At 38.2% G+C, this 15,351-nt stretch overlaps 1 protein-coding gene across 2 annotated transcripts in view; it reads left to right on the top strand.

Annotated features, from left to right (window-relative positions):
* Positions 1–633: 633 nt before the first annotated feature.
* The window catches only part of LOC124254316 (homeobox protein caupolican-like), a 36,026-nt gene continuing 21,308 nt past the window's right edge, over positions 634–15,351 (top strand). Inside the window, exons 1-2 of one of the 2 annotated variants that reach the window (XM_046688237.1) lie at positions 634–1,515; positions 12,438–12,674. In XM_046688237.1, the coding sequence (XP_046544193.1) occupies positions 1,453–1,515; positions 12,438–12,674 (300 nt within the window). In that variant the 5' untranslated portion in view covers positions 634–1,452. Of the gene's footprint in view, positions 1,516–12,434; positions 12,675–15,351 lie in introns of both variants that reach the window. The other variant, XM_046688236.1, reaches the window with a different exon arrangement.

Genomic DNA, 15,351 nt, shown 5'->3' with positions numbered 1-15,351 from the left:
TACCAAATTGAACACAGGGGCATTGCTTGATCACTGGAAGAGCAAAGTCGTTTTATAACAATTGAATCGTGGTGATAAAAAAGTCGATCCCAATTATTTTCGACAATACCCAGGAGACTTGTAATATTTAACAATAACTCGTTTCTACTTTGCCATGCGAATGTAACTCAGTTGGGTGCTGTCTATGCATTAAACAACCTCGCTGAAAATATGACGCTAGTGCTCATATTTCATTTCTCTGTATCTAAATATTATTGAAAATGACCACTATTGTTTGGACACTGTTATGCTGCAATGACAATGCCTTTGTGAAATGGATTAGGCTTGAATTGCAATCCCTACACACCTAGAGAACGATTAAGTTAGCTAAAACGAGTGTTACACACCTTCTGTTTACTGAATCCGCGCATTACATTCACACACGGGCCAGAAATACAAAGTCAATACTAAAAATCGATTGAAGGCACTTAACCGAGCGACAATGCAATATTTTTACAGGTAATTTCATCAGCGACGGCTAGTTTGTTCAAATGAGCGTGGGCATTGCGTGAAACGATGGGTTTTCTTTTGCAGAGAGTCAGTTGGATGATGAAAGTCAACACGGACGCCGCACTGCAATGATTTTCTAGTCTGCATTCTTGCTCAGCGGACGGTTAATTTTTCGTGTGGAGAGAAAAATCTATTCGCATGTTTGATAACTACTTGAGAGAAATGAGACCGAAGGGTTTGTCTACTTAGACGAGATAATGAAACAATGGGCGATTCGGCGCAGATGAATATTTATCCTCAAAATGCCCTGAAAATTCAATTTACTTTTCCAAACGCGAGTGAATTACCTGTACCCAACGCACAAAATAAATGTGTAAAAATTGCCGTTCCTAAGTACTCTCCGTTTTAGCTGTAAAACGCAAAGGAAATTATTTCATCAAGTAATGAGTTGGAAGATCGGACGGGAGATGAGATGAAATGACTATCGCGGCTGTCAATCAAACGTAAGGGGCGGAGCTTGGTCTCCCTACGCGTAGAGCTATTCTCGTCGAACTTAGACGCTCGTTTTCGCCCAAAGCTTCGGGGGATTCTGAGTGTAGCCAATCCGTGGGCTTGTACTATCCGCTGCTTAGACAAGCAAGAGACATGATGACAGCCAAGCTGGTCACTAAACGCACGGGAAACGGTTATGTCTTGTCCTAGCGTATAGAGAACGCATGATAAGAATTATCCGCTCTTGGCCTCTAAACCAAAGGTCTCAAACTGGACAGTGAACGGACGGAGTGACCATAGGGGTCCACCCCGAGATAGCCAGTGGTCAGCTGATGAGCACGACAGGTGGTAAATGACTTACCTGAGGTTCTAAGACAATCACACACCTGTGATTCAAGAGCGGCTTGGAAAGGATTGTTTATTTATGCGGACTGTTTATCAGTAAACTACGTACCTCGTTGACTGTTGACAATGTCCTTACCTCAGTTCGGTTATAGCTACCCATCGACAGCTTCATCGCTATCATCATCACAGGTAAATATGCGTGCATATATCCAGTAGATATCCGTGCATTCCTACAGAGTAACTGGTGTTTATTTCAGAACATGCCATGTCAATTTCATGCACAGCATGTTGATAGCAACATGGAGTTTTTTACTGTGTAATTCAGCCATTATATCATGTTTATGATTCTCCCTCACGTTTAATATGTATATTCATTTATGTATGCAATATGAAATTATATGAAACATAAATTAATGTCATTACGCATTGTAATGTAGACCAACCTTTTGCTCTTCAGTGGGTATTCATTGTTTTCAAATAAGTACTGATAAAACTGGAGATATTTGCTTCTGGACGTGTGTATATTGGTATCAGGGTAATGCATTATGTCAAGGTATGCAGTCATTGTTTGTCTAGCCCTGAAAGCATATGACGAGAATGATACACGTGTTTTTTCTGTATCCATGAGTGCCTATGAAATATGATTAACCGCTTCTGTTGTGACACATGGACACCTCGAAATAATTCTTTAAAAGCTGTCTGGGGCTGACAAACACTGGTCTGAAATATAGTTCATTAAAACGGCTGCCTACGACGTTTTGATTGCTAATAATTCTTCTCAGGTTTCATACGCGACATAATTATTATACTGATTTATGTAATCCGATTTGTTTTTAATATTTTACATCTTTTGTTACATTAAATCTTAAAACAATTATCAGGTGGGTGTTTCTTTTGTTACATTAAATCTTAAAACAATTATCAGGTGGGTGTTTCATTTTAATGTTATGTTAAAGTTTAGTCAAAACTAATTCATACATTTTCAAACTGTTTGTTTAGAAACGATATTTGGGTCTAAAGTACTTTTCATTTTGTAAATTTCGTGTTTATATTTGTGCTTACTTGGCAACGATATTATTATTGATTATTGCATTCACGCTGTACTTCTAATTACATTAATCAATCTCATTCAGCATGAAAACGACAACATGTAGCGGTACATACACACAATTGTAACTACATCAAAAAGTTATATTTACCTTGTCAATTGCATAATAAACATTGGACAGAGCATGTGTTTACCCATCTGATAATTAAGTCAGAAATGAGCTGCAGAAGCTTTGATGAGGCAAGCACCTGCTCGATATACTCAATCACATCACTGATTAATAACTGTAACAATTAAGCATTTAATTTGCTCATAGCATGCTGATTTCCTTTAGATTTCAGCTGAAATCGACAAGCTTTGTTTGCTTTATTTATTATGGCGCTATCGGAATGACATCTGAATAAACATGAGTCGATTTCATGATTGGTGAAACCTACACGTGTCTTTACATGACCAGCGAGTAGATAGCATCAATAGCAAATAAATACGTCAGGATGCTGAACATAGAAACAACTGACACGTGATGTACATTTCAACAGATATGGTGTGCATTTCATGTACTACACATAGTCGTTGTATCTGTTGATTGCTGAAGTTGATGTATAGGAACGCGGATCTAAAATGCAAATCAGAAACAATGAAATTAATCTAAACTAATGATAATTTCCCTGTCGATTGCATATGAAATGGACATTTTGCAACCCACACGTGTAACGCGCATGTGGTCGTAATAAAAAGCATGTGTATACATAAATATGATCCATTAACACGCACATTAACATTAAACAGTGTATAAGGATGCCGAGACAACACGTGTGTGTATGAAAACACAAACATAAGTGTATTTTTGTAACTGGATAGACAGAAGAACTGCTGAACGAATGAATAACCAGTTTGAGATACAGTTTGTTGAACAGCTGGTTTTCTCGTTAGCATGTCTTAATATACACACACTGCATTATATACACGATGTCTGTATACACAATGGTTTGGCAGCTTGTGTATAAACGACACTGTGTATGAGTTAAAACAGTTACGTAAATAGATCCGAAAAAGGAAGGAAGGTAGAAGAAATGAACTGAATCAAAGATGGAGGGATAACTAGATATGTAGATACAGTGAAATACAAAGGTAGATATGTAGGTACATACATAGGTACATGGACAAGTGAAATATCCTTTCATTAAACCGCGATGCGAATGAGCATAATCTCGGAATGCATAAGACAGAAGCATTTTTGAAAGAACGTAATAACCAGAACGAAACAAAAGCAGATTGATAAACCATTCATAGTTTGAGCTAGAATTACCATGCAGCGCCATGTCGCTATTTAGGGAAGTATCCTAGGAATGGGGAAACTCGGATCAAGTGATATCAGCCCTGGACCGCTTCTGCTGGTAATAATCTCCCTACTGGAAACAACAACCTCGCCTCCCTGTACTGCCGTACAGATGTAAAGTATCGTCAGAGTGTCAAAATCGTTCTTCTGACATTGACATATCACTAGTCTGGCTGCCCTTGGCTTTGATTTCGTCCTTTTTTGTATTTTTTCCCTTTTCCCTACTTTTTGGTCATAAGAAAAGCTTGTAGTCTAGATGCTAGGAATAAGCACTGTAGCGGTAGTTGGATTACGTGTCATGTAGTCTTCGTGTATGTGATTACGTTTGGTTCAGTTATATTTGAAAGGACATAACCTTCCTAGCAATGTTGATATTGTTTTGTTTGAGATGTAGACGTGGATATCTTTACGCAACAGAAATACGTTTCATCTGTTGTCTGGTCTTTAATATGTATATTCAAATATTCTTCTCAAATTGACGTTTCTAATTGTATCCATGTCTGTCAATTTCATAAAGAAATATTCATTTAGCTCAGACATTTTAAACCGCTCACATTCAACATCGATATACCAATTGAGGAACGCATATTTAATCCTGAATAGGTTAAAAATTCAATATTTCTGACTCACAAAAAACAGTGTGTACAATATGTAGAAGAAACGGAACATATCCAACTGACAACGTGTTCATGTCATCGATGCTGATTTCCCGACCTTGTCAATTTCAAGATTCTGTAATACGTTCCCAATGCCCGGTGAATGGCGTAGCTTAACAGAAATGAAATTGACAGTGTGAAATCCGATATGTTATCGATCTTCGCCTAAAGTTAGCCATAACATCACCATTCCAAGCAAGTAGTCTCACTGAAATAGACAAGCAAGTGGAGAGCGACAGAAATGCACATCATAGCTCGATGGGAATCTGGAACAGACATTGAACATTTCACTGACACAGACTTGAAAAAAGATGCAATCAACAAGATAAAGTTTTAATATGACATACATACACCACGTAAGAGACTGAAATCAACTCCGTAATGTCAATGATATCAAGGAAAGATGAACAGAAGCAGGTATCTTCTGACTTTGTGTTGAAGTTTGGAGTATGTAAACCCATGAAAGCATGTCTAAAGTTTTAATGCTGTCCAATATACAATGAATTAAAACTGAGTTCGATCAAATTTAAATTTTTGATTTCTGCTGATTCACAATGGAAAACACTATTAGAATTTAAACATAATAATGTGACAAAAATGTTGTTATTTCCTAAAACCTACATTGCCTCAAATATGAATTTAATAATTCATTGTCTTGTATATGCATGTAAATAATATACGGCAGAGAATAATCGGTTTCGAAAAACTGTTGGTTTGAGATGATGTTGTAAAACATTTTAACAAATGTCATCGTTGGTTTTTAATTCTCGGTCTTTGTTGGAAATTTTGAAATGTTAACAGAAAAATAACTAAATAAACGAAGTATTCTAACACTGAAAAAATAGATTTACAATGAGCGTTGTGAAAACAGTCGCAGTCATCATTAAAAATTAAATTCGTTTTGACAGCTCACAAGATGCAGATAAAATCAAAAGAAATATGAAACCGTTCCTCCTTAACAATTAGTCAAATCGTCCTAACCCGCAAATTGGGATTGTTGTGTCTTCAGAGGAACAAGTTAACCTCACCTCCACACAATAAAAACTCCCGCGTTGAAGTAACTCTCTGCGATGTGATCAATTGTACCCTTTATTCTCTTGATTAAATTAATTTGGTGTCCGTGAATTGTTTTTGTCGGCCCAGTTATCGGTGTTAATTGAAAGACCCGTGCAGGTTAATTCAATCTTTACCCCAATGTCGTTATCACTGCAGATGATTGACAGCAAGACGAGTCAATTTCATATTGCTAATCAATATTGAACGCTGGTGTCACGTGACCATTGCTAACATCTGATAGCGATTAGGAAAATTAGCCGTTTTCAAAGGCTGTCAGCGAAATTACCGGAAGCCCGTTTGAGCTTCTCACAACTTTACTCCTTGCTGAGGTTAGATTTAAATATTTTTTTAAAAGTTGATTTGGAAAATAAACAGCGCTGACCTAGATAGAAATAGTCAACCCGTAAAAACCTGTTTTTACAACAATCAATTTAAATATTTTGCCCAAAAAATCTTGTGGACCTAGCTTTTATGACTCGAGGATGTTTAATTAATCAGATGTTGAATCTGTCAAAAAACTTTTCAGCAACGAATAAATCTTTTGCAAAACATACTTATGTTTGTGTTGTACAAGTTTTTATAGTGTGTTTATGTTTTTCAATGTATTTTGACCAGCTGGGAACATCCACCAAAACGGATGGGATATGTTCTTATGAAGATAATAATTATCATATTCGTATTGTTCATTATTTCATTTCATATATTATAACGCTCACATTTGATACTGTTTGCTTGGTTGAGGATTCACGCTGCTATTTATGGAAATCCATATTCTTGGATAAGTGAAAACTCTCTTTACACATACATCATTTTGCCAACTTTGACAACGGGCTCACGTTTACATCGTAAGCGAAGTAAGTAATATAGCATATGTTGTAAATAACGTGTCGATTTCAAATTACGTAACAACATGTCAGTTTCGAATGTTTGAGATACTGGAGAGGAAAACAAAATAGTAATTACAAAATATTAAAAACAGAATAAAAATGACACATGCTTTGTAAAATTAGACATTGAAAAACAATGAAACGAATAAGAATTCTGAATTAGTATTCTACATTCCACAACCTGAAAAAAGCTCCCGATTTTCAGCCACAGACTAGAATATTTCGGGAAGCTGAAAAAACGTGGATGCCTTTACCATACGGCCCTCCACACCTGCTGAAATATATCTTTCAAAAGTTGAAACTAAAAACGAACGCAAGCATCGTAATTAAGCCTTAATTCACGAGTCCTAATGGTGGCTTGACTTCGTGTTAATGTCAATGGGCTAATCTATCGCAGTCGGTGAAAAGCCAGATACTTTCGCTTTTAGATAACGTTTAAACGTTTCGCATTTACGCGGATTAAATTATGATTTATGCACCATTAGTCCCGCGGCCGATATATTGAAAAATACGGTGTCTTCTTATACTCTCCTCGACGTACACTCTGCTGCTGTTAGCCGAAGTGTTCGGGCTCGAGTAAGTAATATTACATGGATATAGTTTTACAATTACGATTTGGTTGTCTTGTCGTACTTGAGTTAATTTGATCTTGTACCAACCAGGCACTGTTTGAGTATGTACATTTATGTTTGTATTGTATAGTTTTCACTCTGCTTGAAGCAAGTTACTCACCAAACTTTCTCTATATGCTAATTATCATTGTGTGTACATGACTTGTACGCTTATTCTTAATACCAAGAAGCCGCAAATAGTAAAGCTTAGATTTATGATTACCGAGGGTACATGTGCACATGCGGGTGTATATTTAACTCTGTCTGTCTGTGTGTTTGTGTGTGAGAGCATATGTCAATGACCCCGAGATATGCAAACTCATTTTCTTTCAAATCTCAATACATTGAACTTGTCCAATTTGCATAAAGATTTAATATTTCCATTTTACCGTTCGCCCGAGTCAAAGACGTGTAGTTATACATATATTCCAATACCGAGAACACACGTGTATGAGAATAATTATTTCAGTCTATCAAGACGATTGAGGGCATATTGGTAATCCTCAAGTCAAGACAGTGCACCGTTTCGCCTAAGGGCTGCTAAATCTTCTCGAATAAGCTCTTGAAATGTGTCTTTTTCTAAATCGACAAATTCTCTAATTTTCATGGGCAAATCATTCTATGGCTTTTGGTTTAGCAGACACAGCAATAAACGTTCTGTGTTAAAAAAACATAACCTCGTTCTCGAATGTCCGAACATAGGTATCTTTGGACGTTTCGACAGTACATCGGTGCAACGAGAGGAACTTAATTACATATGTAGAGTGCCCATGATGTTCCACCCATCAGTATCGAGTCATCATCTTCTCTGACGTTGATGACAAACCGAAACAATGATAAGCATGGCTGGAAGAACTAGGCGTTTACTTTCATTTCAACCTTAGCAGAACATAGATGAGTGTGAGGATAGACCACTTTATTTTGCCCACCAACAGGTTTAATGTATGTAAATATGTAGATATAGATCTGCGCTTGTAGCTGGATTCGAGTAAGTGAGTGAGTGATCGATTGGTGGAAATAGCGAGATCATCACTGCAGGATAGACAGAACGAAAGAAAAAGCTAGATAAATACCCGAGACGCATGATTTGTTTCTAGTAACTAGAAGCCTGAATAATTTGTCTCTGTTTACTGAATAAAGAGGGGACCGATTTCTCTTGGAAAGTATGTAACTAGAGAGGTTCACACATGGATAGATGATGTGAACACCCTTTAATCCGGACAGTATTTCCAATAAAATAGTCCGGACTATGAAATGTACGGACTAAGGACGTTTACATGGCCTTCCCCTATATATGGACTCCCAGTAACGGTGGTTTTAAACTAACGGTATCTGGACTAACGGGTTTCACTGCCGAGGGAAGGTAAAGAAATATGTCTTTACAGCCATGGTTGTAGATATACATAGGATAGTATGTAAGGAGTGTAAAGGCAACACCAACACGAATTTTGCCATCCATGCAGCCTCGTCTCAGTCACAGCTTTTTACATCCTGGAATATATCTTGTGAATATTTTAAAAGTAAAGTTTTTAGTACCAACCACACATGTTCTCAAAACGGGTTCTTTGATCTTCCAAGGGTGTCAACGTGTCTTTCATATGTCAAGACGCTTGTTGTTTCATTCTACTCTGCTACTGCCTCGAAGATACACATGTCTGCTTTCAACGCTCTGCGGTCTAGTTTGTGTGTTTTACGACCCTGAAGTTTTTAGCAAATTCAGTGTTATCATATCATTGTAGATACGTTGTATGATATGTTTTCACGTGTTTCGTATAATATTTATCATCAGTTATCATATAGTGGCGCATATTTAACGAATACAGTAGCAAACATATATTTATTTAATGTGGCCAGGTAAAAGCATATTTATAAAATAAGTGTCGTATACTATCTGTCACAACATATTACGAAATAATTGTATGATTATAATATGATGAGTGTTGATGTATATCATATATGTTTAATACGTGTTTAACTTATAAATAATCGATGCTTTGTGAGAATTAGGTAAAGCTCCATGGATGAATGCATGTTGTTTAACGACGCAATGCTCCTTCTCAGTCGAAGCGGTCTGAAACTATGACGTCGAGATCATACAAACCTGTGACTGAAGGCAAGAGCGAATCTGTGGATAACTGAGGGGACGTCCACTCCTAATTAGTCTAGTCATAGAGAGTGACGACCTTGATCCACTTGGTTGAATGGTCTCTTTGGTCTGTTGGGCAATTTCGCGGTATACGTTTTAAGATAATAGAGTCATATGACTGTTAGATCAATATCAGTCGATTGGTCTGATGGGTGACTTCGAGGTAACATTTTCCGATAAAAGACTCATATGACTGTAACATATATTCCAGTTGACATGTCTGTTGGTGACGTTGGTCTACTTCGAATTAAACAACATGACTCTTAGCTACGTATTAGTTGATTAGCCTATTGGGCTACTTCGAGTTGACCATAGTTTCGAAATATAGACCTCATATAACTCTTAGCTATGCATTAATCGATTACATTGTTGTGTCTGTCAAGGGTAAACAAGGGTAAACAATTCGAGACAAAGGCCTCACACGACTCTAAGATTAATTTCAGCCGACTTGGAGAGTAACAACATTTGGAGATAAAGGACTGATATGACTCTAAGATAGAGCTGTGCCTCGAGATGAACATATTTCGACGTGTTCGACTTAACGAATGTTTGGGTAGACAGGGACCAGACAGACTGCCTTCGTCGACAGTCGAGACACGTCCACATTTAATTACAATGTCCAACATGTGCGGTTGAGTGAGAATGCTTACAGGCAATCCTGCTGCGAATGGATGACAATGATAGAGATTAATTATGCGTCGTTGTTAATGTTTATGTCGTTGTAAATGTTATTTATAGCATTGTGTTAGAAACTGTTGGGATAATTTATGGTCGCATGTTGCATGCGATTCTTCCATCTCCATGAAGATCCATGTCAGTTTTAAGATGCGACTAACGGGATCGGATGGTCAGGCTCGCTGGCATGGTTGATGCATGGCATCCCCACTGTACAGAACGGTGCTCATGTAGTCAATCACTGGATTGTCTGGTCCAGGCTCGATTATTTACAGACAGACGCCATATAGCTGGAATATTGCTGAGTGTATGAAACAAAAAATAAGAACACAAACAATATTTGTGATAGGTTTCTGTCTGCATGATATTGTTAGATTGTTGTCTATAACCAACTCACTCACACACCGTCTGTGGGTATTCACTGGGTTAATGACTTTTCGGGTTTGCAAACTACGGGATATTTCCGACGTGTGGTGTGAATGACTCCCGTGATGATTATATTAATTTATGATGATAACACATATTTACAACTAATATATTCGAGCATTAATATATCATCAGGGTTGAAAATAAAAGGAGGGTGTCTTTTGCCATGGTTACCAGTGATGGGAGTAATTCTTTACGCATGGCATACTTCTGTTTGTTTGTTGTTTAACGCCGAATTCTGCAATATTCCAGCTATATGGCGGTCTGTAAATAATCTAGTCCAGTGATCAACATCATGAGCATCGATCTAATAGTAACTGGTATTTTTCTGTTCGTCGTCACTGTTGCCGTTTTCTCTGTAGTCTAAGAAACCTTCATTCCCTGTGCAGATTTGTGGGAGCTATAGACGTCCTATCGTAGGTTCGAATCCCAACGCGTAATGATTATGTTTCTAGTTTGTCAGCAAGCCTCGATGTTTGTTTCACCAATTGGTAAACGTCCTAAGTCTACGTCATATAGGATAGACCCGCTTTGATGTAACTGCAGTACCGTATATAACATCGACATAAATATGTCAACAATATACAATATAGACGTATCTACATCGCAAGGGATGTCAACAGCATAGATATATATATGTTAACAACGTCGAAGTAAAGATGTCAACAGCATAGAAATATAGATGTTAACAACGTCGAAGTAAAGATGTCAACAGCATAGAAATATAGATGTTAACAACGTCGAAGTAAAGATGTCAACAGCATAGAAATATAGATGTTAACAACGTCGAAGTAAAGATGTCAACAGCATAGAAATATAGATGTTAACAACGTCGAAGTAAAGATGTCAACAGCATAGAAATATAGATGTTAACAACGTCCAAGTAAAAATTTCACTTGCATAGAAATATAGATGTTAACAACATTAAAGTACAGATGTCAACAGCATAGAAATATAGATGTTAACAACGTCCAAGTAAAGATGTCACTTGCATAGCAATATAGATGTTAACAACATCGAAGTAAAGATGTCAACAGCATAGAAATATAGATGTTATCAGTATAGAAATATAGATGTTAACGTCGAAGTAAACATGCCAACAGCATAGAAGCACAGATATTAACAACCTTGCAACAAAAATGTCAACAGCATATAGATAAAGGTTCTAACAACAACTTAACAACAGAAAAATGTTCTTGACATCGTAGTTACATGAGAGAAACAATGATGTTAACACACAGTAAGATGGAAATAGATCATGATATATGCCCAGGCACGTACCCTTGGTGTATATTGCAGATGTATGTACCTTTGATGTATGTACCTTTGACATGGATAAACCTGACTATATCGTGTTCGGGACGTCCATGTACGTGTGTGTGTGTGTGTGTGTGTGTGTGTGTGTGTGTGTGTGTGTGTGTGTCTCTCTCTCTCTCTCTCTCTCTCTCTCTCTCTCTCTCTCTCTCTCTCTCTCTCTCTCTCTCTCTCTCTCTCTCTCTCTCTTTCTGTGTGCGTGTGTTTGTACTAGTCCGATCTCCGAGTCCGAGTCCAGTCCTTGTTCCATTCCCATCGTGCCAAACGAAGGTAGGGAAACAAGTGACATCTATTAAGACGCGGCCATGGGATCGAACCAGTAACTTTCCACTCCACGGGCAGACAATCTTCCCACTGGACCATTTAGGCGAGCTAGGAAAATATCGTTATAACTAAAGTATCGATATAACTAAATTTGCACTGATGCAGAAATGGCACCAAACATCGTGGTCCTGAAGTAGCAAGCTGTGGCTATATCTATACTGAGGACCAAATGAAATTGTGCCTTTCAGTTCATTTTATCATGTGTTCAGTTTTCAATAAAATATCTTAAGTTATGTTATATACTTAAATCTTAACTGTATTCACGCTTAGTCAGCACTCAAAGAATTCTTCTACGTAGTTATGGTTTTACAATATTCTAAAAATTAAAAATAATCGCACAATAAATAATTGATAATGGGTACTTGGGCATATATCTTTGTAAAGAAATACATTTGGACTTTCTTTACTCAGTCCACTCTTTAATGAATCAACGTTTGCGCAAAATTAACCAGCCACAGATTACTTTTTACTGTCTTTGCCAGGAATGTGTACTGTCTTTTCCAGGAATGAGACATAATTTTTAACATCAGTGTTTTCAATTTTAAGTCACATAAAACAAACTCGGCATACTTTCTTTTGTCCCTCAGTATATACGAATGACGTCACTGATCGTTGTTTATTTCCAGCAGATCCTCATGTCCAGCAGTCCGCCCACGACGACGTCCAACTCGTGCTGCGAGAATGGCCGGACCCTAGTGACCAACCCCCACACTGGTCAGAGCGTCTGTTCCTGCCAGTACACCCCATCCCTCCTCTCCTACTCCCGCGTGGCCGGCCTCGCCGACAGCGTCTACCCCACAACGCCATACGCCACACAGGGCTATGTGCCGCTGGGCACCGACCCATCCGCGTTTTACCCTCCTTTGGTGAGTACAAGCTGACCTGTGACCTCGAGATCACAAATGACGTCACTAAGGGCGCTTTAAAACCCGAATTTGTTCCTTTTATGTCTTTCAATAAAAATAGGTTATACCTAATGTTCTGTAATTTCGGACAGTCGTTGATGGAGATTGTTGATCAACGAAATAATTTGCTTATGGCAACAGTACCATTTCCTACGGTTTTTGTATTCTGTCTCAGTTAATGGGCGAAACACTTTTCGTGGTCTCGTTATGACAGAAGAGTCAAGTCTACAGGAGTGAATCGCTCCATCCTTCTGGATCAGGTGAAAGCTATCAAGTATTTGTCACTATAAAAAGCAATAGTTCTTGTGTCCAAATCCTTCAATCTCAATCAACAAGGCTACCAATCTCTCCAGTGACAGATGGGCTGAGTGTCCAGTGCATCTTAAATCCGTTGTGTGCTTCATTTACATAATATCATACTGTTGTATTCTTGTGGATATGAGACAGCACATCGGTATAATTAAACCAATATAATGACTGTTTTAGAATTTGATTGGAGATTAGCATGGTGACTGTCTTTACATTAGACAGGAGTCTAGACACAGATACCATACGACGGACCTACAGACATGAGATATAGATACCAAGCATCAGATTTACAGTCATGATACAGATACCATACGACACACATGAGACACAGATACCATACTTACAGACATGACACACATACCATGCACCAGACTTACAGTCAACACCGATACCAGACTTGCAGACATGACACAGAGACACAACAGACCTACTGCTCTACACAGGTATCACACAACAGACCTACTGCTCTACACGGGTATCACACAACAGACCTACAGACATGACACAGACAACAGCCATCAGACTTACAGACACGACACAGACAGCAGCCATCAGACTTACAGACACGAAACAGATATCAGCCATCAGACTTACAGACACGACACAGACAGCAGCCATCAGACTTACAGAGACACACGAAACAGATATCAGCCATCAGACTTACAGACACGACACAGACAGCAGCCATCAGACTTACAGACACGAAACAGATATCAGCCATCAGACTTACAGACACGACACAGACAGCAGCCATCAGACTTACAGACACGAAACAGATATCAGCCATCAGACTTACAGACACGACACAGACAGCAGCCATCAGACTTACAGACACGAAACAGATATCAGCCATCAGACTTACAGACACGACACAGACAGCAGCCATCAGACTTACAGACACGAAACAGATATCAGCCATCAGACTTACAGACACGACACAGACAGCAGCCATCAGACTTACAGACACGAAACAGATATCAGCCATCAGACTTACAGACACGACACAGACAGCAGCCATCAGACTTACAGACACGAAACAGATATCAGCCATCAGACTTACAGACATGACACAGACAGCAGCCATCAGACTTACAGACACGACACAGATATCAGCCATCAGACTTACAGACATGACACAGACAGCAGCCATCAGATCTGGAAGGTCAGTGAACCACGTGGATTGCATGCACGCCTTTGTTCCTTCGTGCAGTTTATGCCCGCTAATGCTTGAAACTGTCATGTTACCTCCATGCAAATATCCAATGGCAGGAACATTAAGGTAAATTTACATTAACAACTTGTCATAACTGTTCGCCCTGGAGTAATCGGTATAAATTATGGACGAGGAACTTGTACCATTTGTTTTCACCTTTTAACGAGACATATACAACCTAACCCTTTTTCTACAAATGTGAACGGCTTTTAACCCCCCTTACAGACCAATAAATACAGTAAGTGTTCCAATAACGTACTTGTAGTTTTATCCTCTTTCTCAATCTGAACCTTGTCACTCTATTTTTAACAATTTCTAAAAACGAATCTAGGTCTACTGTCCCCTCACCAATGCCAAATGAACGCCTGTTAAACGCGAATTATATATATGTTCCTGTGACTTCTTTAGAATTTGGGCATCTTAGAATCATATTTATTGAACACAACATACATGAAATGACGACATAGAAATGCTATACTAATATTAATGGACAAGAGAGACTAAGCCAACTATGTGATTTAAATACTGTCGAGGATGAGTACTATTTCCTTCTTGTTTGTCCGCTGTACTCAGATCTTAGAAGAAAATATTTACCAAATCGTTTTTATAGATATCCAAACGTTATTAAATATATTTCAGTACTAACAAGTATACACAGTTTAGTACTTCAGAATGTATAAATGATTATACCCCATGCAACATTACAAAGAAAAAAATATATATTTGAAAAAATACTAGGATACAATTCGGGCGAATATAAATGTATGTATGTTTAATGCACTGTAGGCATGTGGCCTCTTCTGTGCGGAATAAAGGTTGATTGACATAGAAATGTACACTTCTCTGGATGAGGTAAAAAAATAACGTTAAGGACAGAAACTAACCAGTCTCCATTATCGGGGGAGATTGCTTCCTCTGGGGTTATTAGGCAAAACAATGTTGAAATATATCTGCATGGACACATGTATTAAATTTATAAACAGTACGAAGCGGCGTGTTGTCATAAGTCTCAGAAAATATGTGTACATAAGATGCAGAGGTTGTGTTGTAAAACATCTGATCTTAGGGATGTATGTTGCATCACTGAAGAAAGTACGTTCTGACACCGGGAACACA

The sequence above is a fragment of the Haliotis rubra genome, unplaced genomic scaffold (assembly GCF_003918875.1).
Source record: "Haliotis rubra isolate DU_JTF1 unplaced genomic scaffold, ASM391887v1 Scf57, whole genome shotgun sequence".
In the NCBI taxonomy this organism is placed as follows: domain Eukaryota; kingdom Metazoa; phylum Mollusca; class Gastropoda; order Lepetellida; family Haliotidae; genus Haliotis; species Haliotis rubra.
The sequence above is the reverse complement of the archived record's forward strand: the minus strand, read 5'-3'. Positions and strand labels throughout refer to the sequence as shown.